The sequence below is a fragment of the Mustela putorius genome, unplaced genomic scaffold, assembly GCF_011764305.1.
Source record: "Mustela putorius furo isolate JIRA1106 unplaced genomic scaffold, ASM1176430v1.1 tig00003962_pilon_pilon_pilon, whole genome shotgun sequence".
NCBI lineage: Eukaryota > Metazoa > Chordata > Mammalia > Carnivora > Mustelidae > Mustela > Mustela putorius.
Genome location: NW_025422106.1, coordinates 12,486,376 through 12,513,479, shown reverse-complemented (window position 1 = coordinate 12,513,479; position 27,104 = coordinate 12,486,376). Strand labels below are relative to the sequence as shown.

General features: G+C 36.6%; 1 protein-coding gene and 1 pseudogene across 4 annotated transcripts in view; both read right to left on the bottom strand.

Annotated features, from left to right (window-relative positions):
• VMP1 (vacuole membrane protein 1) overlaps window positions 1-27,104 on the bottom strand; it is a 140,756-nt gene that overhangs the window by 62,164 nt on the left and 51,488 nt on the right. For 3 of the 4 annotated variants that reach the window (XM_013053641.2, XM_004747262.3, XM_004747263.3), the window contains exons 6-7: window positions 19,601-19,768; window positions 11,491-11,622 (exon numbers count right to left, since the gene is read on the bottom strand). In XM_013053641.2, coding sequence (XP_012909095.1) covers window positions 11,491-11,622; window positions 19,601-19,768 — 300 coding nt within the window. The remainder of the gene's footprint in view (window positions 1-11,490; window positions 11,623-19,600; window positions 19,769-27,104) is intronic. The other variant, XM_045070383.1, reaches the window with a different exon arrangement.
• On the bottom strand, window positions 16,219-16,984 carry LOC101679833 (annotated as a pseudogene).

Below are 27,104 nucleotides of genomic sequence, written 5' to 3'. Positions count from 1 at the left end.
TTTTAAAAGGAAACTCTATCCCCAACATGGGGCTTGAGCTCACCACCCCGAGATCAAGAGTCCCATGCTTTCCCCACTGAGTTAAACAGGTATCCCAGAAAGTCCATAAACAGTTTTAAATGAAGGTAGAAAATAACACAAGGAAGTTACAGCAGGAAACAATTTCTGGGGATTAGGAAGATTTTTGAGCAGCAAAGTTTCATGACAGAGGTATTTTTTGGAAAGTGATTTTTGTAATTTTGTTCAGGAATAGACTGGGGGACAAAACTAGTAAAGAGGAGACCTACTGGGAAGTCACTGGAAATGTTCAGGGAAAAGGTGGTAAAGACCTGAACCAGAGAGGGCAGATATGAAGATATTAAGGAGGTAGTCAAAAGGCCTTGAAGAATGACTGGATATGGGAAACAAGGAGGGAGTCAGATGACTCAGTTTTGACTGTGATTATGAAGACAATGACATCATTAACAGAAACCAGGAACAAAGAAGAAAAAGAATATCATAAAGAGAATAACTGAACCTTGCATGAGGGCTGCCTGGGTGGCTCAGTCAGTTAAGTGTCTGACACTTGATTTTGGCTCAGGTCATGAGACCGAGCCCTGTGTTGGGCTCCCTCCCCACTCAGTGCAGAGTCTGCTTGCGATTTCTCCCTCTCCCTCCACCCCTCCCTTTGCTTGCACATGTACTCTCTCTCTCTCTAAATAAAATCATAAAAAAAACCTTGCATGAAATACTCCACCAAGCACATAAACAGCTATCTAGACTTATATTTTCTAAATTATGCTAGAACAGTTCAAGGTCATAGGAAGCTACATTTATTCATGTCTACCTCCCACAGACATCTAGTGAAAACATGACAGAAAGCCAAGAACAAAAGGAAGTCAATTTAGTGGAAAAATACCGCCTAATCTCATACTGTACTCACAAAAATAAATGAGGTACCATTAAGAATCTGAATTCAAATAAAAGTATTAATAATCTCTTCTTCTCAAAATATTTATGGTACATAATCCAACCATTACTCAAAACTAGAATTTAAGCAAATACTTAGCTGTAAAATTGCTACCTATTAACAATTTCCTAGGAAAAGCATATACACCCTTTAACCTAGTTGGAGAACACATGATAAAGCAATGAGAGCCAAGTATTTTTTTCATTCTTCCTGCTGATAAACTTATTCTATCAAAGGGCTTTACCTAGATGAATAAAAAACACATTTTCTACCTCAGTCTCAGGCAATCTTAACATTTAAATACCCACTCATATTACTCATTTTACTTAATTTCCTGTTTTAGCTATAGCTGATCAACTTTTTTATATTTTAGTGCTCCTATCAAATTGGGAGTTTTACAAAATGCATGTATCTGTGAGGAAATTCCAGGACCAAAGTCAGATAAACTTCTGGATCCCTGTGAAACTGAACACTATAGAAACTTATAAATTACAATCACTAAGATATAACAAAAAGATGTCAGCAGAGTTACAGTTTACCAAATAAATAAAAACATAGTAACTTTTTATATATCAATAACTATTTATAAAAATATAATATCTAATTTGTAGCAATAAAATATAAGACAAAACTAATATACTGACATCATGGGAAAATGTTGGAATGACACAGAAATAGCTAGTTACTTAAAGGTGAGAAAGTTAGAGTTCTATATTATATGACAGATAAAAGTATTTTAATAATATTTAAAGATGAAAGAATCAAACCATAAATATACTAAAAGGAAATATGGCTGAATATTCACTACATAATCATAATCATTCAGTAAGATAATTTTAGGCATTACTTCAAAAGGCAAAGTCTAAGATACTAGAATTTTTGAAAAAGTAAACTTTTTATCCAAGTAAAACATAATAAAAGCACACACAATAAACAATATGGAAAAACAGCAGAAGCATATGACAAAAGAAATCTCCTTAAAAATGTTAATAAGTCAGAAATACACTAAACATGAAAAACAGGTAAATAAACTAGTTAGATGAAGTCTGTTCTCTCTTTTTTTGTTTATCTGCATTTTCAACATGTTATACAATGAACATACTTTGTAACCAGAAAGAAAGTTGTCATAAAAATTGAAGATGTAGAAAGTATTTGATGACACTGAAAAACGTTTATAGGATGTTTTTATATTCAAAACAAGTCACAAAGCAGTAAATACAATTCACTCTTTAGAAAAACAACTGAAGGACAGAGGAATTATTTTTAAATACACACATAAATTTTCCACAATGATCTGTGTCACTTCATAATAACACAATTTTAAAAATCAGCATCAAATGTCTATGACATACATGTGAAAAAGGAACTTCAGACTAATATTTATAGTATGATTCTAGTTTTTATTTTTTTAAAAGTTATATATCCAAAGAAAGCAGTTGAGAATGTGTTGATTATTATTCCACTCTGGGAAGTAGGTATGCGGGCTTTCTCTCTCTCTCTCTTTTTTTTTTAAGATTCTATTTATTTATTTGACCGGCAGAGATCACAAGCAGGCAGAGAAGCAGGCAGAGAGGTGGGAGGGAAGCAGGCTCTCTGCTGAGCAGAGAGTCTGATGCGGGGCTTGATCCTAGGACCCTGAGATCATGACCTGAGCCGAAGGCAGAGTCTTACTTAATTCACTGAGCCACCCAGGCACCCCAGGGCTTTCACTTTTTACTTTTACTACTTCTGCAATGTTTCAACCCTATTACTTTAAAAACTTATGTAATTTTAAAATATGCAAATTTGGAAAAATAACAGAAACAAAGACCCTAAAACAAATTTGTTACTGAAAAGATAAAAAATATTTTTAAGATCACTATTTATAAGTAAAATGACCAAAAAAACCTTGTAAATTTATTTGCCTAATGAAAACCTTAAAAACAAAAACAAGAATGTGTCACCTAAGTGTATCAAACAGCTGAGGTATAATAGAGCTTATTGGACACAGTAATAGTCCACTGTGTTATCAAGAACAAACAAAAACAAAAACTTCTTTTTGCTAAGCCACAGTTAGAAACTCTTCTTTAAATTATGAATTTAAATATTAGCACTATCTCAGATAATTTATAATGTGGAAAACTGGCAACAGTCCCCTCCCAACTATTTTACCCCCACTCCCATAACCACAAATAAATAAAGAAAAGTTATAAACCTCACACAACCCCTGTCTAAATCTGGGGAAAGTATACAGGGATAAATATACCCACATAAGCTAAAATCTATAATAAGACACAAAACTGGTGAAAACTGGTAAAAACCCAAAACAATAAAAGGCCATAAAGAAAGAAAAATCAAATCAAATATAGGAGAAAGAAAAAATTTTTAAATTGGTTCTTCACTTTTTATTGCATTAACCTAAAGGAAAATGTTGCTATGCTCTAATACAGTAAGCAGAGTACTAATTTTGATGTCAAAAAACTGGGTTGGGTAATGGCTCTGAGATTCACTGGCTGTGTGTTCTTGAATATACTTCCTGTCCAAATCAGGAAAAATATTCCTACTTTGGAGCTGTACTGTGGCATTTCATTTAAGGGCCTTATACATAGTTTTATTGATCTCAGAAAGAAAGTTGTCAGGGATGAATTATTTCACTTTTTCTAGTCTGACTGCATAATTGGTTGATGTACATATAACTGCAATTCTGGGTAAAAATTTTAAATCAAATGTTCATAAAGAATATGTAATTTCTGGGGCGCCTGGATGGCTCAGTGGGCTGAGCCTCTGCCTTCGGGTCGGGTGGTAATCTCCGGGTCCTGGGATTGAGCCCTGGATTGGGCTCTCTGCTCGGTGGGGAGCCTGCTTCCCCCCACCCCTCTGCCTGCTGTTCTGCCTACTGGTGATCTCTCTCTCTCTGTCAAGTAAATAAATAAAATCTTTAAAAAAAAAAAGATAATTTCTGATTAAAGGACATGAAACAGAATGCCCACATTTTGCTTACTTGATTTTTCAATAGAAGCAGATATAAAATTAGGGAATAAGAAATACATAGTTTATCCTAAAACAGTGATTGTAATTATTGGCTTTATAGGATGAAAGCAGCCAAACCTCATAACCATCAGAAATATTGTGTGCAGGCTGGTTTCCACGACTCAAACAAAGCAGAATTAGAGAAGATATAGTCAAAAAGTAACTAAAATAATCAGGGCCATAACAGATGAACAAAAAAGATTACTGCCCTAATGGTAGAGAATGGTTAAGTATTTTCAAGACTCAAAAGTATTCAAGAATTCAAATTATACATACGAGATGAAGCATAATTTACTTCATCAAATTCTAGAAGATCTGAGTTTTTAGAGATAGAGCTTTTAAATGGTAACAAGTTTAGAGAATATATTATTTATAATCCTAGAATAAAACTTGCAAAGAATGAAATGAGTCATCCAGTTAGTATTATACACAATGCAGGAAGTGCTATGCATGGATCTATGGAAGACAGCAGAGAGAGAGATAAGGTATTCATTCTTTTTGAAATAGCAATTCCATTTGTACACAATTAAAATTAATAGGCAGTTGGGTTTCTGGTTTTGTTTTGTCTTAATATTGAGCCACTGTGGGCCTCAGAAACCTCTACCCACTAATTCTAAGACAAAGTTTACCTCTAGTTTCTCAGCATGACTATATTCTCTTGACATGGGAGAGGCAATTTTTGGATATTTGAGAAGTTCATTCCCCTTTCAAGGAAGTATGTCTAAATTCTTTACAATAATCTCTTACATTATAAAAATTCAAGATCATTTACCATCCCATTCCCCTCCTATAAAGAAATTCTGGTTTGTCAATGTTCTATTCTGTTAAAAATGATATCGCAGGAAGAGTCCCACTTCAAGATACCTGTGGTAGATTAGAGATGGCTGCAAATTCTTGCTTATTCCTCTCAATGAGAGGTAGGATCTAATTTGCCTCTCTGAATTTGGGCTAGCTTTAGTGACTTACTTAGCCAAGAAAATATGGCAAAGTGACTAGGATTTCTGAGGTTACATCATAAGAAACCTTGCATCTTCCCCCTAAATTAGTTCTGAATGCATGTTTTTGGAACTCAGGTGCTGTGATATGAGGAAGCCAAAGAATCTCCATAAAGGGTAACTTGAGGTTCCAAACTAACAGTCCAACTGAACTCCAAGCCAACAGCCAAAATCAATTTGTCAGTCAAGTAAGTAAGCCATCTTGAAAGAAATTCTCCAATTTATAGTCAAGCCATTTTCAGTAAATTTCATATATGTGAGCACTATAAATGTTTTTTTGTTTGTTTGTTTTAAACCAGCAAACATTGAGTAGTTTCTTACTCAGCAATAAGCTGGAACACCTCCTATTTTCATAGTAACCCCCAAAATAAAAAATAGAAACATGAACTCTGACTTTGATGGAATGAGCATTAATGAAGATAAGGGAAGATGGAAAAAAAGGTTATACCTGAGAACCTAAAGTGAAAGATATGGAAGAGGAGAAAAGCGATCTGCATTATAGAGCTCTAAAAAGGACTTTCAGCTGAACTGCAGAAGAGGCTGGGGTAGGGCAAAACCAAGGAGACTGTAGTTTATTTTTAAAGATCTATTTATTTTAGAGAAAGAGCACGAGTCGGGGGAGGGGCAGAAGGAGAAGATACAGAAGCAGACTCCTCACTGAGTGTGGACCCTGACTCGTGGCTCAATCTCACGACTCTGAGATCATGACCTGAGCCAAAGTCAAGAGTCAGACACTTAACTGATGGAGCCATCCAGGATCCCTGAGAAGACTGTATAAGAAGTAGACCCCTAGGCCCCACCCCTACTTGGCACAGACAACTTCCCTTAGTCCCGTAAAAAACATTAAATATAGTCTCTAGACAAAGTGAAGCAAAGATTCTGGGCTCAGGACATGTTTATGCAGGTATCCATAGTCTGAACATTAAGTGAGTTAAATGGTAAGTCTATATGGTGAATGACCATCTCTAACCCCACTTTATAGCCCAGCTTTACAAAGCAACAAAGTTAATATTTAGCAACAAAGTTAATATTCCCCAAGCAAGAAATTGGAGGATCCATCTAGAGAAAATGAATTATCCGAAATGAAAGAGCCACAGAAATTGGTATATATGGAGGTTCCAATAAATAAGATGACCTGCCACTCCTACAACTTGCCTCCGCACACACATCTTACATTCAGCCTTTATGTGCCTTATTCTTACATATAAACAGAAAAATAAAGATCACTAAGCTTAGAGGAAAGCTTCTAATATGAAGGAGAACAAAGGAAAAAAACATGCCTGGAGTAACAAAAAACCTGAAGAAATGAAGTATCTTCAAACACGTAAGAAACTGGGATGCCTGGGTGGCTCAGCTGGTTAGTGTCTGACTCTGATTTTGGCTCAGGTCATGATCTCAGTGTTGTGAGACTGAGCCTGTGTCAGACTTCATGTTCAACAGGGAGTCTACTTGAGATTCTCTCTTTCCTTCTCCTTCTGCCCCTTCCCTCTGTGCTCACATTTATGCACACACTCTCTCCATCTCTAAAATAAGTAAATCTTAAAAAAAAAAAAAAAAAAAAAAAGATAAACCATTTCTTGAAAATAAAATACAAATCACTTTCTGAAAATAAACAGGAGAGTAGAAATACATTTTAATATTAGAGTTAGAAGATAAAATTGAGGAAATTGCATACAAAGTAGAATGTGATAAATATTAGGAGCAAAATGATTAAAAAAAAAAAAATCAAAAGGGTGAGTGTTGGAGGCTCCACACCAAAATAATGAGAATTCCAGAAAGCAAAAACAGAGACTAAAGAGGGTAAATTGACACAGAAAAAATACAAGAACATTTCTCCAAACTAATGGACTCTAGATTGACAAGCTTCTGAGTGTTTAGTAGAATAAAATTTTAAAGACCTTCCCCCCAAAATTTAAAGACCCATACCTGAGATAATGAGTAACATATCAAGAGAAGAAAATAAAACAACCAAAAAAGAATACCTATGAAGAGAAGTCAGGATGGCATTAGCTCCATCAATATCAACACCAGAGGTCTGAAGATGACTGAGCAATGACTTCCAAATTCTAAGTTAAAAAAATGATTTTTAACTTAGAATACTACATTTAGTTACTTGATTAAGTATGAATGAAGGACACAGAATTTTCAGAATTTCCATCAGGAAACTATGGTAGAATGTATTCAACCAAAATGAAGGAATAAGGCAAGAAAGAAAAAAACAAGGGGTGTCTGGTTGGCTCAGTCCGTAGAGTATGCAACTCTTGATCTTAGAGTCACTGAGTTTGAGTCCCATGTTGGGGGTAAAGATTACGAAAAAAAATAAGAACAAACAAAAACAGAAGAAGAGATCCAAATGGAAAAAGAAGCAACTGTGCAGAGGGAATCCAAGAGAATGCAGTCCTGATTGCATTGTGTGGGGAGAGGGTAGCTCCTGAGTGAGGACAATCAAGAAGAAAATATGGGGACGCCTGGGTGGCTCAGTTGGTTAAGCAGCATTGAAGAAATAAAAAGAAATAAAAAGCCCATCTGTCATTAAAATGTGTTTTCTGGGGCACCTTAGTGGCTTATATGGTTAAGCATCTGCCTTAGGCTCAGGTCATGGTCTCAGGGTCCAGGGATCGAGTCCCACATCGGGCTCCTTGCTCAGCGGGGAGCCTGCTTCTCCCTCTGCCTCTGCCTGCCATTCTGTCTGCCTGTGCTCGCTCTCTCCCCCGCCCTCTCTCTGATAAATAAATAAAATTAAAAAAAAAAAAGAAAGAAGAAGAAAATAGAATTGATAATATTTTATAGGTGTTACCAAGTGGAAAGTGATATAGAAAGGTGTCTTACAGAGCTGGTAGAAGGGAGAGAAGAGACTGAAAAAACTATGCAAATGAAAAAATGTTAATTCCAAAATAAAAACTTAAAAAAAAAAAAAAGAAAAAGGAAAACAGTGATAGTGTATTAGTTGACTTAACAGAGAACAATACTTAGACCCGTTTGGCATCTAATCCACAGCATAAAAATTTAAAACTACAAGCATCCTAGACTTATTCTACTTTAGCTTTTTGATTTTATATAGATGAAAAAAATGAGTTTTTGAAATGTTATATGACATACACTAACTATTGCCACCATTTCAGATCTATCAGCTGTTGAAGATACTTGGCCATTTAGTCTATGGATGGACACGGTTTCAGTAGTTGGAATATACTAATGACATGGGCATTCTGAGTTCTGGTTCTAGCTCTACTTCTAAGTGTAAAATGAGGGAGGTACCAACTTCTAGATCTGAAGTTTTCTGTATTTCTGTAAGATTAGAAGAACAGTATCTTTCCATACTATTTTAGTTATTAACACAAGGCTCAAATTAGATACTGGGTTTTAAAAACCATTAAAAATAATTAAAGAGTTGTTTATATTAGTAACAATTATTAGTAACAATTATTATATAAATATTACGAAATGAGGAGAAGAGACATAGTATCTGCTTGATAGATAAGGCAAAGCAAACACCAAGGCCAACTTGTCTCTTTCCACACAGAGCAAATGCTCATAGCTCTTTGGTTCATTTGTTTTATATCTGGTTATTTGGCTATTCTATATTCATATTTGAAAATTTTGTTTTCAATTAAAAACCGTAACTGTTCTTAGTGGATTTCCACCTAATAATGCCTTTTAAAAAAGTCCATCTGTTGGGGAGCCTGGTGACTCAGTTATTAAGCATTTGCCTTCAGCTCAGATCATGATCCCAGGGTCCTAGGACTGCGCACCACGGTCATGCTCCTTGCTCAGCAGGAAACCTGCTTCTCCCTCTCCCACTCCCCCTGCTTGTGTTCCCTCTCTGTCTATCAAATAAATAAATAAAATCTTTTAAAAAATTACAAAAATAAAAAGCCCATCTGTCATTAAAATGTGTTTTCTGGGGCACCTTAGTGGCTTATATGGTTAAGCATCTGCCTTAGGCTCAGGTCATGATCTCAGGGTCCTGGGACTGAGCCCCATGTCAGGCTTCCTGCTCAGCGGGGAGCCTGTTTCTCCTTCTTCCTCTACTGCTCCCCCTGCTGTGCTCTCTCTCGCTCCCTCTCTCTCAAATAAATAAATGAAATCTTTAAAAAAAAAATACATACATATGTTTTCTTTCCCTCAGGGTAATGGTTTTTTGAGTCTCAGATTCCACTGAAAAGAAAACTATGAACTTGTTCCTCATAAAAATGTGTGTGTACTTATGTGGGCACACGCACTTATAAATACAAAACAGTAAGACAATTTTTCAAACAATTTCATTTCATAGGTTCATGAACACAACTGGGAAGGGATCTCTCTTTCATATCTTATTTTTGTCTATGTTGATTTCTACTGTCATTCCTAAGATGGAGACTCAATCAAATAATACTATTCTTAGGAATTTTCCTGCAAAGAATAAAACACTGGTTTTATAACATTAAGATATAGGTTGAGGGCACCTGGGTGGCTCAGTGGGTTAAAGCCTCTGCCTTCAGCTCAGGTCATGATCCCAGGGTCCTGGAATCAAGCTCCAAATCAGGCTCTCTGCTCAGCAGGAAGCCTGCTTCCTCCTTTCTCTCTCTGCCTGCCTCTCTGCCTACTTGTGTTCTCTGTCAAATAAATAAAATCTTTAAAAAAATGTTTAAGATATAGGTTGATATATAGTTTATATTCAGGTTTAAAGGCCTCAGCCTTAACCCCACCCCCCACTGTTAAAGGTAGTTTATCGTAATTATCCTTTCTTTTTTTAAAAACGTAATAAGGAACACCTGGGTGGCTCAGTGGGTTAAAGCCTCTGCCTTCAGCTCAGGTAATGATCCCAGGGTCCTGGGATCGAGCCCCGCATTGGGCTCTCTGCTCAGCGGGGAGCCTGCTTCCTCCTCTCTCTCTGCCTGCTTCTCTTCCTACTTGTGATCTCTGTCTGTCAAATAAATAAATAAAATCTTTTAAAAAAATACATTTCAGGGCGCCTGGGTGGCTCAGTGGGTTAAGCCGTTGCCTTCGGCTCGGGTCATGATCTCGGGGTCTGGGGATCGAGTCCCACATCGGGCTCTCTGCTCAGTGGGGAGCCTGCTTTCCTTCCTCTCTCTCTGCCTGCCTGTCTACTTGTGATCTCAGTCAAATAAATAAATGAAATCTTTAAAAAAAAAAAAAACGAGTAAAAAATATATATATGTGTGTGTGTATATGTATTATATATATGTATAACACATAAATATATTTTAAAGTAATCTCTACGCCCAATGTGGGGCTCAAACTGATGATGCCGAGATCAAGAATCACACATTCTACTGATTGAGCCAGCCAGGTGCCCAAAAACCGTTTCTTGTGTTTTTTTAAAGATTTTATTTATTTATTGGACAGAGAGAGAGATCACAAGTAGGCAGAGCAGCAAGCAGAGATAGAGGGGAAAGCAGGCTCCCCGCTGAGCCGAGAGCCCGAGAAAGGGCTCAATCCCAGGACCCTGAAATCATGACCTGAGCTGAAGGCAGAGGCTTAACCCACTGAGCCACCCGGTGCTCCCCAAAAACCATTTCTTTTCTAAAGATTTATTTATTTATTTATTTGACAGAGAGAAATCACAAGTAGATGGAGAGGCAGGCAGAGAGAGAGAGAGAGAGAGGGAAGCAGGCTCCCTGCTGAGCAGAGAGCCCAATGCGGGACTCGATCCCAGGACCCTGAGTTCATGACCTGAGCCGAAGGCAGCGGCTAAACCCACTGTGCCACCCAGGCGCCCCCCAAAAACCATTTCTTTTTCTTTTTTTTTTTTTTTAATTTTTTCTCTATTTATCTGACAGAGATCACAAGTAGGCAGAGAGGCAGGCAGAGAGAGAGGAGGAAGCAGGCTCCCTGCAGCGCAGAGAGCCCAATGTGGGGCTTGATCCCAGGACCTTGGGATCATGACCTGAGCCGAAGGCAGAGCCTTAACCCACTGAGCCACCCAGGTGCCCCCCAAAAACCATTTCTAAAGAAAGTAATATCTACTCTGAACGTGGGGCTCGAACTCATGACCCTGAGATGAAGAGCTGCGTGTTCTACCAACTGAGCTGACCAGGCACCCTTGTAATTGTTCTTAGTTAGGAGTTCTCAAATAATTTCCTTTAAACATGGTAAACTATTTTGGTGTTATTCTCAAAAACATTCTGTTAGTCAGAAGTTTGACTATTTTGGACTCATATGCTGACCCACCTACTTGTCCCCCTTATTTAGTTAGTTGTCTGCCTGGTAATACTTAAGAAAACATAATGGAAAAAGAAATGTTTCGACTCCTTAACTTCATTGGCAACAACAACTTGTCCTGGTTTCTGGTCAGGTGTTTCGGCTTAGTCTGAGTTGTCTTGTGGACTTTCCTTATCTCTCTATTCTAAAATTAAGATTATAATCTCTTTTATATTTCAGCTTTTCTGAATATTCTATCCCACACCATGTCTTTTTTATTTTTACTCTGGCAGTTTTCTTCTTCAAAGTATCTATTAATAATTTTACCTTAACCATAACTTCTTTAAGTTTTTTTTTTTTTCTACTGTTTTTTTTTTTTTCTACTGTTCTTACTTGTGCAGTCTCTGCGTGTTCCAGCATTTCTTCGAATTCCTGATACTCTTCATCATCTGGTTCGGCACCTGAAAGGCGAGCTGCCCTGGCCATGAAATATGGAGGCAGCTCTCCAATTGCTGTACCGATGCCCTATGTGCAAAACCAGATATTCACATGAGATTCTGTTCCCAACACAGTGTCACTAAACAGATCAAATCTACATTTTTCTCCATTACCAAAAGCAAGTTAAGATGCACATGTTAGGGAGGAAAGCATATACTACATAATCAAGAGAACATAACTGTGAATCCTGGCCCTAATATTGACATATGCAATGCCAGGCAAGATAATATACATTAAACTCTTAGACAATACCTGGTGCATTGCAGATAAGAAATTAATGTTAGTTCTCTAGCATCTCTACTTACAATTATTTTGCCAGTTTTTTTCCCCTTTTCAAATGATTTGGTAAAGAGTATTCACCAGTAGAACTGTTAGATAAAATATTTAAAAAAATTTTTTTCTAGGAAACCTTCTGTTATTTAGAGTGTTGCTTTAAAATCAATATAACTTTATTTTGTGCAAAGCTAAAACAAATCGTGGTCAGGAAGCCCCTTGAAAACTCAACATTAGAATGGATTAATTTTTACCAGAGGAAAAATGTTAATTTCCTCAGGACATTGAATGACTCATGTTTCAGTCACTTTGTGGACTCTTGTTTTTGAAGACATTGTTTTTTTTCAATCAGCTTAGGACATAAGGATGAAAACAAAGGTAAAAGAATCAGGAACTTGGTTTGGGTTGAAAAGGCTCAAATGCAAGATAATATTGTAAAAGGTACACGGTCTCGAGGAAAATCCTCAACTTTGAACCATCCTTCTCATCTTGAGTCATAGTGAATAAAAAGCTATGGTAATTCTCAGAAGCAATTTTAGGTCTTTCTATTCATTCTGTATATGACTTTGTCAGCAAATGTCTTGAAAAGAATCCCTAAGAAACATTATCAATTCAAACATTTTGTGTTCACAGTGTTATATTCTGATGTGTGGAATAACAATCTCCAAATGAAACTGCATTATCCACATGTGAAACAAGAGTTCTGAAAATGAACATACTTAAGTGTCAAAAGAATCAGGCTCTACCTAAAGAACACAGAGAGAAATGAGAGAGAGGAGAGACAATACATTGAAGGATATATGAACAGAACACAAATCATATTTTGTTAAACAAAAAAGTTAACATTAGTCAACTTTGGAGGCTATCAGAGAACTATTTAAAAAAAATGATAAAAAAAAGGGAAAGAATCCATTATTTATCATTCCTTATTTATCTGAAGAATATCTCAGGGTAACCAAATTGGTGAAAAGGAGGCTTCTCTTTATAAAAATATTCTAGTCAATAACTAAAGGAAAAAATGATATGATTGGAATATCCCTAGTTTATAACTCTTAATAAAATAATGGACTTGTATAATAATGGTGCTAGTATCATAAAAAGAAAGATAATCAGACATTAGTATACCTTATGATAGAACTACATAAGACTATGAACTGTGTTCTTGTCAAAAAAAGATTTTTTCAAGCCTCTCAGTCTATCACTCACAAGAAACACAGGGAACAGAACTATGCCAACTGGGATACAATCAGTAAAATCTAGACTGTGGGAAACTATATTTGACAAACAACCCAGTTTCAACAACAAATAAATCTGAAACGAAAAATAAGGAAATAAACACAATCAGAAATATCTGAACATTAATGGGGTAACTGATTTGAAGAAACTATTCCTACATTTTCTTAGATGTAATAAAGTTTGCTTAAGTCCTAATATTGATGTATTTACAGATGAAATGTGATATGTTATATAGGATATGCTTCAAGATAATTGACAGACAAATGACAAAGGATATAGATAAATCATATTAGCAAGGAATTAGTATTAGCTGAGGTTAAGTGATAATATATTAAACTAATTATATAATTCTCTACACTTAAATATTTTCCCACTACAAAAAACAGGAAGAAAAGTTAATTACAACATTTTACTCAAAACATGAACTTCTCTTAAAACCTGTTAACTCAAATGGCCAATAGTTCTGAAAGCAATCATATGATTCAAACTCATGACAAGTTTCCTTAAAGCTAAAAAGGAAGTAATAATGGATAGAAATGAAATCAAGAGCTACATACTGACTTATACTTGGTTGACCATATTTATTTTAATAGTTTAATTCTGCTCATGTTTTTCCACAATATCAAAAAACAAGAACAGTGATCACGAGTCAATAATCTGTTTTTTATGCCAATAAATTAAAGAAATATAGTTATCCAGACAGGTTCCCCCAAACACATTATATTCTAGACATGAAGTTTATTTAGTCATTTATCTCAAATTAGATACTAAAGTTCCATAATCTCATGATTCTTACAAAACAATTTTAGAATTCTTGCAAAATCAAAACAAAAATCCAAAACAGAACTGTGGAACACTAAAAACTGTCAGCCTACGTTTAATTAAAGGGAAGAAATAACTGGCTTCCTTTACTGCAAAACAAAGAGACAAGTGATTTTTAGTCAAGCAATAATTCAGAAAGCTCTTCTAAAAACTATGTGCTCCCTATCAATTGATTACCCTGATGTCCCCGCTTCTTGAACTGGAAAAGAGTTTAACATGCATAAAATATGCAAAACCAAGAGGAGAGTATCTTCCTGGAGTGTCAATTTTTAAAAAGATTTTATTTATTTAATTGAGATACACAGCGAGTGATCAAGAGAGCAGGAGCAGGGGAGCAGAGAAGGGGAGAAGCAGGCTCCACTTCTCCAGGGAGCCCAATGCAGGACTTGATTAAGACTGACCCTAAGGCAGATACTTAACTCACTGAGTCGACCAGGCACCCATGGAGTGTCAACTTTACTCAAAGATTTGGGGGAGGAGAAAAGTCCTGGATTTTCATGCTCTTAAAAAGTTTTTTCAAGTGGATTCACAAGCAAATCAGCAGCATTTTGCTTTTCCATGTTGGGAATCATAAGTTTAATGGTAAAACTCTGGAGAGCAGAAAATTTTACACATGCCAACTCTCAGAAATTACAATAATTTTGTATTATCTGTGTATTAATACTTTTTAAAACAAAATCATTTTTCTATTACATACTCCAATTACAAACATAAATCAGAGGTTAAAAGCAGAAGTTAGGAGGGTAAGCTTGAAACCATTGAGAAATTCAGGGCTCTTACAGCAATGTTTAAAAAAAATGTACAATTCTAGCAGAATTATCAAGACTGATTTGCAAATAGAAGAGAAAATTTGTTTCCAGTTTCCCTTGGGTCAGTTTTAAAATGATTTCAGGAAGGAATGAACTTCTGACATATGCTACAACATGGACAAAACTTGCATTATGTGAAGTGAAATAAGCCAGGCATAGAAAAACAAGTTATATGATTCCATTTATATGGGGTATCCAGATTAGACATATTCAAAAAGGCAGAAAGTAAAATAGAGATTATCCCCTCACTCTCTCTAAAATAAATAAATCTTAAAAAAATAGTTAAAATGGTAAAACTTACATTATGCTTGTACTACCACAATAAACACTCTCTAACCATGAACTTAACATATAAATGACCTTAAAATGTGATGCTCTTTATTTGAAAGTCAACACACATGCTCTTCTCTTCCCTGCCCTGCAGTCCTGCTTTACTCCTTATCATTCCTAGGTCTGAAATGAAATGTTACTTCTTCATGGAAATCTTCCCTGAATCACAAATTAGGGAAAATTTTTGTGTTATACAGATTCCTCCTTCACATTTTTATATGCAATTTTTCCACAATATTTACTTATACATTTTTTTTCATGATAATTATTTCTCTCACTAGAATGAGGGTAGAGACTGTTCAGTTCTGCTCACTCTGAATCTCCAGTGCTTGGACACATAACAACTGTTACTGGAATTCATGAGTAAAAAAGTTTGTGAAGCCTTGCATTGGTGATACAGCCAAATTGTGGAAGATCAAAAGGTTCCAAATGAAAAAGAGTAACTAATGATCAACAGTAACAATTCATTTTAGCGTGCTCCTAAGATCCATATGAACAAGTTGAAACTGAAGGTAACCCTGGTCTTTATGTTATATTTGAAAGTATTTTGTATTTTAATGATTTTACTGATTCAGTACATTTATAATGATAGTGAAGTCTGTAAAGACATTTTACTTTGCTAAGTACAAATTAGATAAAAATTTCAAATAAGATATGTTTTTAATCAAGCAAGACATTCTCTTGAAAAAAACATATGAACATAAATGGGACATTTGTGAAAGGGTAAAACTCTAAGAATCAAGGCCAACACATTCTAAATTAGGTTTCTCAACCTCAGTAGCATGAACTTTTTATGACTGTATCTCATTTAACCATTTTAAAATATAAAACTAAGTGGCACTACTTGCATTCACAATATTGTGCAGCCCTCATCACTATCTATTTCCAATATTTTTCATCACCCAAATGGAAACTTTGTACCTATTAAGCATTAACTTCTCATTCCTTCAGCTCTGATAACTTAGAATCTACTTCTTGTCTCTATGAATTTGAATCTTCTGACAATTCACATAAGTGGAATCATACAATATCTGTCTTTCTATGGAATGACTTATTTCATTCAATATAATGTTTTCAAGGTTCATCTATATTGTGGCACGAACTAGAGCTTCATTCCTTTTTATGGATGAATAACAGTCCACTATATGTATATACTACCAAAAAAAGTGGGGTTTTGGTTTTTTTTTTTTTTTTTTTGCCTTTCTCTTTTAATCCTCTCCCTGCTCCAACTCTTTAAAGAGGGACCCAGAAATCAAATGAAGAATGCTCAAAGAGCCAAGGCTAATCAGCCTAAGATTAGCAGGCTCCCTCTTACAAGGACTAAAGTCTGGATGCTCGGGTCTCCAGAGTCTGGTAGTAAAAGCATGTGCAGAATAAGGTGGTTCCAGAGGCTAGCAGTAACCGGTCCAGAGGGACTTTCTGCAATGAGGGCACCCGTAATAGGGCCAAGCTGTGTAAGAACTGGTGTTTGCTGATCTTGTCAAAGACCTACTTCCTGTAGGCATTCGGAAATAGTACCGTGCACCCCACAGGGGACCAAGCCTAAGGCCGGCTCTGGATAAGACACCTAAATAGTAGAAAGCAGCCCCTGGCCTGGCCATGGCAGTGGATGGTCACCTACATTTTGTTTATCCATTTATCTGCTGAGGTACACTGGGTTGTTCCCACCTTTCTGAAAATGTGAATAATGCTGCTGAACAGTGAAGTACAAGTATCTGTATTTACACCTGAGTCCCAGTGTTCAATTCTTTGTGGGTAACTACGTAGGAGTGGAATTAGAGGAGGGTCATATGGTAATTCTGTTTAAGTTTTTGAAAATCCACAAAACTCTTTTCCCCAGCAGCTGAATCACTTTACATTCTCATCAAGAATCTTTAAGAATTCCAATTTTTCGGGGCACCTGGGTGGCTCAGTGGGCTAAAGCCTCTGCCTTCAGCTCAGGTCATGATCTCAGGGTCCTGGGATCGAGCCCCACATGGGGCTCTCTGCTCAGCAGGGAGCCTGCTTCCTCCTCTCTCTCTGCCTGCCTCTCTGCCTACTTGTGATCTCTGTCTGTCAAATAAATAAATAAACATTAAAAAAAAAAAAAAGAATTCCAATTTTTCCACATCCTAACACTTGTTTTCTTTTTTAAAAAAAATAACAGCCATCCTAGTGTGTGTAAAGGGATATTTCCTTGTGGTTTGGGTCTGCGCTTCCCCAATGACTAAATGATGTTGAGAATCTGTGCACTTACTGGCCATTTGTATATCTTCTTTGGCGAAAAGTCTATTCAAGTTCTTTGCCCATTTTTTAACTGAGTTGTTTGTCTTTTGTTGTTGAGTTGTGGAAGTTCTTCAAACACTCTGGATATTAAACCTTTATCAGATAATGATTTATGAACATCTCCTCCCTTTCTGTGGGTTGTCTTTTCACTCTATTATTAGTGTTCTTTGATGTAGAAAAGATTTTAATTTTAGTGAAGTTCAATTCATCAAGTTTTCTTCGTGTTGCCTATACTTTTGGTGTCATATTTAAGAAACCACTGCCAAATCTGACATCATGCAGATTTGTCTCTACATTTTCCTCTAAGAGTTTTATAGTTTCAGCTCATAAGTTTAGGTCTTTGATGTAATTTGAGTCAATTTTTACATATGGCATAAGGAAGGGTCCAAATTCTTTCTTTTGCATGTGAATATTGTTTTCCCAGCACCTTTTGTTGGAAGGACTATCCATATAAATGTTGAGAACAAAAGGAACCGATTTAAACCTAACTTGGTATGTGCTATACTTTATACATGACAAATAATTTCAAAGGAGGAAACATGAATAGCAATATGCAATACCTAATGCTGATTGCTATGAGGATAATAAATTTAAGGTACAGTCTATATTTTTTAGGAGCATAAAATTTGGGAAAGTAAGCCACTATACCAGCCAAATTAACTAATTTAAGAGATACATGGAGCCAAGCCAAATGAGCATTCAGACAATATGAACTATAGGAGTTAGAAGAGGCAATTATCACTGCCAGCTGCAATGGAAGTTTTTCTTTGTTGGCATTAGTGTTAATCCAGCCATGTAAATCATTTATCAAAGAACAAAAGCAAAACTGAAAACCAAAATCTATACACATGGTCTCTTTCTAGCATGTTCCAAGTATCTTCTGTTATTTTAATAATATTTTTCATCAAAGACTAATGCGGTCAAATTTATAAAACATATACAACTAGTACAATGAATTTGTTTCCAGTATTTATAAAAGAGTAACAGGAAGTATGACAATTTTTCCTGTCTTTCATATTCAACAAATTCAATATATGGCATTTCCTTTGTAATTCTCTTAAAATATAACATACTAGGTTATAGTATATATACTGTAACAGACAAATAACTTAGACTAAAACCAAAGACAATCGTTTGAAAAAAAACCCCACACCCAAAATACTCACTAACATTTAAACATAATGTATTTGAAAACTCTGCCTCTTCTGTGGGTATGGTATTCATGTTCATTTTAGTTAAGATTTTTAAATGATCTGTTCCATATATTTTATTTTATAAGACACTGTCAGGGCAAAAGAGTTAAAGGGAACATAACTTAATGAGTCCAAACAATAAAAAAATATTCAAATGATAACAGGAAGTCTCTAGTAAAGGAACTATTCCTCAATAATACACACTTGAGGGGTGCCTGGGTGGCTCAGTGGGTTAAAATCTCTGCCTTCAGCTCAGGTCATGATCCCAGGGTCCTGGGATCCAGTCCCGCACTGGGCTCTCTGCTCGGCAGGGAGCCCCCTTCCCTTCCTCTCTCTCTGCCTCTCTGCCTACTTGTGATCTCTCTTTCTGTCAAATAAATAAATAAAATCTTAAAAAAAAATACACACTTGAGTGAATTTGGCATAATGAAAAAAAAAGAATGCTTTGTATAGATTAAAATAATTTGCCATTGAACATATAGTCCAAAAGCTTCCCAAAATGTACTTAAGCAAACAAACAAACAAACAAAAAAATTGGTACAACTGAAAATAAGCTCACCACAGACAACAGCCATATAGTCTGATACTTTACTACAGTAAAGTAAGGTTTATTAAGAAATATCTGACCTTACTTCAGTATCATTAACAACTCAGAAAATGAAATAAGCCCTCTAAGAATAAACACAGAGTATCTGAATATAAGAGAGAGACATAATGTTTACTAGTGTGGGTCTGATACATAACCACTTGCTATGTGTTTATCAAATTTATAAACACTGGTAAAATTTTGCAAAATAGTACAGTTGGATTATCTGTACTCCTTTTCCCTCCTGTTGTCTACTTGGCATCCATTGCTTTGTGGTACCTATGGCTTCATGCCTTCCTTCTGAATGTCATTCATGAATAGGGGAAACTCTAAACGGTTTTTCTTAGAAATGGATAACCGGTGGCTACATGAATTAATTATCTACTGACTTGCTAAGTAGATACATATTTGCACTCAATTTCAATGAACTATAACAAAGTTATCAAGATACTGAGGTTAATTTTAGACAAAGATGAAAATGAACATCTTACCCACATGCAGGCCTCAATCCTAACTTTTGAGATGATGCTCCACAAAGAAATGGTTCCTTCAATGCCCTCTTCATCTGGACAAATAATCTGATCAGGATAGGGTGGTTCAGGGAAATTAACTGAATTGCATTCATAAGCAGCTAATGTAACTGAAGCTATATGTGGACCCTATAAAACAAATATGAGAAACCGCTGGTGAGAAATATTAAGGCAAAAGGAATTATCAACACACATGTCATTTTAACAGTACCTTAATTACTACATGTAAAGAGAAAAATCTTAGCTTTTATTTATTTATTTTTATGGCAGGGGGGCAAAGGGAGAGGGAGAGAGAGAATCTTAAGCAACATGGGAATCAATCTCACGACTGTGAGATCATGACCTGAGCTGAAACCAAGAGTCAATGTTTAACCAACTGAGACACATAGGCACCCCCCAAAATGTTAGCTTTTATTTATTTATTTTTAAAAAAGATTTATTTGTCAGAGAGAGAGGGAGAAAAAAAGAGAGCATGAACGGGGGGGGGGGGCAGGAGGCAGACAGAGGGAGAAGCAGGTTCCCCACTGAGCAAGAAGCCTGATGTGGGACTTGATCCTAGGACCCTGGGATCATGACCTGAGCCAAAGGCAGACAATTAACCTACTGAGCCACCCAGGCATCCCAAAAATCTTAGCTTTTAAAGAACAAGAATCGATCTAACTAAATATTTCAAGTTGCAGTTGGTAATCTGAAAATATAATACTGCTCAGAACTTCTTCCTGGCTTGCTTTTTTTTAAAACTTCAGATTTACTGACGTATAATTTATATAGAGTAAGAGTCACTGTTTTTATGTCTGTAGTTCAAAGAATTTTGACAAATATATTCAACTGTATAACCACAACCAATCAAGATATAGAACATTCCCATAGCTACAAAAAATTCCCTGATGTTGGGGCACCTGGGTGGCTCAGTGGGTTAAGCCTCTGTTGGCTCAGGTCACGGTCTCAGGGTCTTAGGATAGAGCTCTGCGGCATTGGATTGCATCGGGCTGTCTGCTCAGCGGGGAGCCAGTTTCCCACTCTCCCTCTGCCTGCCTCTCTGCCTACTTGTGATCTCTCTCTCTCTGTCAAATAAATAAAAAAAATCTTAAAAAAAAAAAAAATTCCCTGGTGTCCTTTTGTAATCAATCTCCTCCCCCAACACCAGGCCCTAGAAACCATGATTTCTGGCTTTATTCTGATTTTATCTATATTCTCATTTGCAAGAATGTTATAGCCTGCGATAAAAACTTCCTGTGCCTTTTGTCCTCACTTAAAAATAGCTGGTGAAGTAACTACACCTCACTTATCTTCCCCAAAGATAATACAGCCTAAAACAAAATGAAAGTGTTGTAACCGTGAATTTTTCCTTTCTTTTTTTTTTTTTTTAAGATTTTATTTATTTATCTGAAAGAGAGTGTGTGTAAGAGAAAGAGAGAGATCATGGGCAGTGGGGAGAGATAGCGGGAGAAGCGGACTCCCTTCTGAACAGAGAGCCCAATGTCGGACTCAATCCCAAGACACTGAGACCTGACCTGAGCTGAAGACAGACATTTACTGACTGAGCCAGGTGCCCTGAGTTTTTCTTTTAAAGCAAGTTTTTCCATGGAAGCTTTTGTGTTGCTGCGTACCTTTACTTTAAAACATTACAAAACTTAATAATAATCACACCAGTTAAAATGGATTAATATTAGATGTGTGATAAGGGCTTAAACACAATCATTCTCAAGTGCACATGTATGCCAAGGTGAGGGGTGTGCATAAGAACCAAGTAGGGGGTTTACTAAAAATATAAATTTCCAGGGCTCCTGGGAGGCTCAGTTGGTTAAGTGTCTGCCTTTGGCTCAGGTCATGATCCTGGGTGCTGGGACTGAGCTCCACATTAGGCTCTCCGCTTAGCAAGGAGTCAGTTTCTCTCTCCACCCTTCTTCCGTTCATATTCTCTCTCTCTCAAATAAATAAATAAAATCTTAAAATATATATATATATATAAATTCCTGGGTCCCCTAAGCATAGATTTATTCAGTAGGTGGGGATGGGAACTTGTATGTTTTAAACAAGCTCCTTTAGAATTTCAAATAGGCGAGGTTCTAATAGGCTAGGTTTAGGAACCATTGGGAGAACAGTAAATTAAGGGTCAGAAATTAAACCATCTTGGACAAAGTCACTTAACCTCTCCAGACCTCAGTCTACTCTTCAGCAAGGCAAAAGAATTAGACTCACAGTTCTATCCAGCTCCAAAATTCAAAAACTCCAAATTTAATCAAATATGTCAATAAAATCTAAGAATAATTTCCAAAGTTCTCATGAGGTGTCAGAGCTAAACCCTGGATATCCTGAACAGGTTGCTTTAACACACAGGGTAAAACACTCTGCAGACATAGTGGCCATACCATAACTTCTGGAGCCAGATGTTCTGGTTCAGGTTCTGGCCTCTGCCACTTACTTTCTGAGTCTTGCTTTCCTAATCTATAAAATGGAAATCATCAAATATCTTCAGAATCTACATTCTGGGGATATTGTAAGGTTTAAGTCAATAACTCATATAAAGTACTTAGCTTAGACTAAGCCCTCAAAATGTACTAGCCATTAGTTATTATGAAGAAAAATACTATATTTGTAGAATAAAATTTTGTAGGATAATAAATAAAATATTAAAATTTTAAGTTATATAATGTTATAAATAATATAATCTGAACTTATGTTATATATATAAAAAGTACACAAAATTTTATTTTCTTTTGCTCTCTCTGTATACACACACATACAGTAAGAGGTCTCTGTATATAAAAGAGGCTTTTTAAATCACAAGGTAAAAGAATTTGTGGTTCAGAGGCACCTGGGTGGCTCAGTCCGTTAAGCATCTGCTTTTGGCTCAGGTCATGATCCCAGGGTCCTGGGATTGAGCCCCAAGTTGGGCTCCCTGCTCAGCAGGGAGTATGCTTGTCCCCCTTCCTCTGCCCCTCTCCCCGCCTGTGCTCTATCTCTGTCGCTATCACTGTCCCTCTCAAATATATAAATGAAATCTTGGGGTGCCTGGGTGGCTCATTCATTAAGCATCTGCCTTCGGCTCGGTCATGATCCCAGGGTCCTGGGATCGAGCCCCACATTGGGCTCTCTGCTCCATGGGAGGCTTGCTTCTCCCTCCCCCCCGCCCCCCGCTTGTATTCCCTCTCTTGCTGTCTCTCTCCTTCTGTCAAATAAATAAATAAAATCTTTTAAAAAAAAACCATAAAATGTGATTTAAAACAAAACTTTCTGTTGCATGTTTTTTTTTTTTAAAAGATTTTATTTATTTATTTGAGAGAGAGGCAGTGAGAGAGAGCATAAGTGACGAGAAGGTCGGAGGGAGAAGCAGACTCCCCATGGAGCTGGGAGCCCGATGCGGGACTCGATCCGGACTCCGGGATCATGATCCAAGCCGAAAGCAGTTGTCCAACCAACTGAGCCACCCAGGCACCCCTCTGTTGTATGTTAATAGGAAAAATATATTCATAAATCTGAGCTATGTTTCTCCCTATATGCAACCGGCACTGTGTGTACACATAAAATCCAAAAAACGAAGTTCTACACTTAGCACTGAGTTAATCAATTATTAGTTTTTTGGGTGCCTCGGTGGCTCAGTAGGTTAAGTGTCTGCCTTAGGCTCAGGTCATAATCCCGGGCTCCTGGGATTGAGTCCCACATTGGGGTCTCTGTTCAGTAGGAGTCTGCTTTTCCTTCTACTGCTGCTGCTCATGAGGCTCTCTCTCACTCACAAATAAATAAATAAATAAAATCTTTAAAAAAAAATTATTGGTTTTTTTTCTGGACCAACAAATTCCATGTGAATTTTTAGTCTATTCCTCTTTTCCTTGAATTTTAATTCACAGAAATCCATAAATAGCAATATTTACATTAAAAAAATAATTATGTAACTGCTTTTGATCATTTTTTTCTTTTTTTTTTTTCCAGTCATTTTTTTCTTAGTCACATTTTCCTTAAAAGTTATGATTAACCATGAAATGCACAACTTCTTTGAATACTATATGCATACGAGATTTCACATTTGGGGGAAATTATTACTTTGTGATTTTTTTCTTTTTTTTAATTTATTTGACAGACAGAGATCTCAAGTCGGTGAGAGGCAGGCAGAGAGAGAGGAGGGAGCAGGATCCCCGCAAAGCAGAGAGCCCGATGCGGGGCTCGATCCCAGGACCCTGGGATCATGACCTGAGTTGAAGGCAGCGGCTTAATCCACTGAGCCACCCAGATGCCCCTACTTTGTGGTTCTTAAAAAAAAAAAAAAAAACCAAAAAAAACCAAGTTGAAAGTTTGTGGAATTCAGAATAATTGAATTAGGTGAAAAATTTCTTACTGCACACATAGCTAAGTATCAGATGCAATTTAAAAAAAACACTGTAGTGTCCACCTGTAATATTTGAAAACACGAAAGAAAAATGTGATACCAGTGAATAAAACAGAAGAAATTCAAGGGTTTGTCCACAATAGCCCTACATAATTGTCCCCTGTAAGATGTAGGAACAGTTTGCACCTCAACTCTAGAAATAAACACTCAGTGAACAAAATTAAACGGTCCTGGATGCTAAACTAAGATTTCTGCAATACAAAGGAAAAAAAAAACTACATTCCTATTCTAGAAATATGGACAAAATATGTACTTCAACAGATCAAACACATTATCCAAGATAAAAGACGTATTCATAGTTTCAATTTTAAATAATTCTAAAAAGGGAAAATTTCAGCAACCTGATGAGAATTTTTTCCCTAAAGAAAGGACAGTTCACTCACACAACTAAACCGATGTATACTTTCCATAACCACATTAATAAGTCATGATTACTCAGCCTTAGAGCAGATGTGGTGGTTCCCAGCAAAACAGACACAAATAACTCAGCTTCTTATCCTTTGTTCATTCTCAAGAGCCTGTTTAGCCTGTACCTTGACCATTTAGTTTAAACTATGCTAACTATAAGGAACCTCACAAGTTCTTTTTAATTTTATAGGCTGATGGTTCCTAAATGTAACTGAGTTGACTGAAATAAATATGTTTACAGAAAAAAATACAAACACCAAAACTAAAAAATGGTTAATTAAAATAATTTTTAAAGGTTACACATATTCAATCTACTCTTAAGTTTATTTTCTTTTTTTTTTTTTTTAGATTTTTTTATTTATTTATTGGACAGAGAGAGATCACAAGTAGGCAGAGAGGCAGGCAGAGAGAGAGGAAGGGAAACAGGCTCCCCGCTAAGCAGAGAGCCAGATGTGGGGCTTGATCCCAGGACCCTGGAATCATGACCCGAGCAGAAGGCAGAGGCCCTAACCCACTGAGCCACCTAGGCGCCCCTTAAGTTTATTTTCAAAACAAGTCCCAATGCAATGTATCAAATATTAAAGAATCACATTTTAACTATACTAAATGAAAAAAACAAGGGATAAAGACAACCAGCTACTGTATAAGCAGAAAAGGCTATCTGGACAGAAGGCTATCTGGACAGAACCACCATGAAATACATAAAAAAGCCTCACAATGTACTAAGCAGGAGGTTACGCTGTCCTGTGAGTATGCAGATATTGATATATATGGGTTAGAGGTCCTGGCCTTTGGTTAGGGGGTTTCTGAATCAGATCATGAAGTAAGTGGTACAGACTTTTACATCTCTAGTAATCTAGAAAACTGCACAAAGCATATGGAGCAATTCTTTTCAGGCAGTACATGATTTCTGACTGCTAAAAGAAGGGATACAAATGAGGAAACCCTATGATGACTCTGGCTTTTCATTTGTAGACACATTTCATGTCTATAGCAAAATCCAAAGAGAAAGAACCCAAGCAAAGCAAGGTGGTCTTGGGGCACCTGGCTGGCTCAGTCTGAAGAGCATGAACTCTTGCTCTTGGGATTGTGAGTCTGAGCCCCACAATGGGTATAGAGATTACTAAAGATAATAAATAAACAAAGCATGGTGGTCTTGCTGAGTTCAGAAGCAAACCTGAGTTTAGGGAGGCTGAATAGCTTAATTCTGTGGGACAGATACTAATGAAGAGGGAGCGATGCAGAGAAAGAACTCTAGAAACACGCACAAGGTGCCCTTGAGATTTTAACATACAAAGCTACTTTGCAGGTAAGCGTGAGATTCCATTAGGCTAAGCAAAATACAAGCAATGGGAAAACAACTAACAGGGAGTTGTAAGCTAAACAATTCCTAGAGTTCACACAGAACTAGAAAATACTTGTACTTTAACCAGCTAAAGTGGAGAGACAGCATTCAGGGAAGACCTTGGGGAAAGAGCTTAGAGTAACAGTTACTCCAGATAGCCATAACATGTTTTTTAAAAACCCTTAAACAGGGGCGCCTGGGTGGCTCAGTGGATTAAAGCCCCTGTCTTCGGCTCAGGTCATGATCCCAGGGTCCTGGGATGGAGCCCCTCTGCTCAGCAGGGAGCCTGTTTCTCCCCTCACTCCCTACCTCTGTCTGCCTCACTGCCTACCTATGATCTCTGTCTGTCAAATAAATAAATAAAATCTTTAAAAATAAATAAAAACACTTAAACAGGTCAAGCCGATCCATAGGTAACTTAACTGCTCACCAAAACAAAAAAATTGATGCTCTGTAGAGGAAGACAACAAAATCCATATAATCAGCAATATAATACATGTTCAGCATCTATTAAGAAACAACTAGATCTGTGAAGCATGGAAATATGACCCATAACTGGAAGAAACATTAGTCAACAGAAACAGAAATGTCAGAGATAATGGAATTAGCAGACAAGAATCTAAAAACAGTCAATATAAATATGTTCAAGGATTTAAAGCAGCAATTGGCAAACTTCATATACGGACCAAATCTGACCCACAATAGTTTTATGAAGTTCAAAGAATAGCCATGTGCATTCATTTACAAATGTGTCCGGCTAATACTGTGCTACAAAAGCAAAACTGAATAGCTCTGAAAGACACTATAGTTCACGAAGTCTAAAATATTGAAAATATGGCCTTTTACAGAAAAAGTTTGTTGATACCTGATTTAAAGGAAAACATAAACACATGAGGAAAGAAATGAAATTATAAAAAATGGAACTTCTAGGGGTGCCTGGGTGGGTCAGTCGGTTAGGCATTTATTTGTCTTCAGCTCAGGTCATGATCCCAGAATCCTGGGATCAAGCTCCATGTTGGGCTCCCTGCTCCGTAGAGAACCTGCTTCTCCCTCTCTCTCTGCTGCTCCCCCTACTAGTGCTATCTGTCAAAAAAATAAATAAAATCTTAAAAAAAAAAAGAGAGAGAGAGATTTCTAGGGCTGAAAATAAAACACCTGTATAGAAAAATTCATTGGCTAGATTACCAATAGATAGATTAGAGGACTGCAGAAGAAACTATTAGAGAACCTGAAGATAGGAGAATAGAAAAGTATCTAAACTAAACGATATAGAGAATAAAGGCCATGAAAGAAATAAACCTCAGTAACCCATGGAATAATAACAA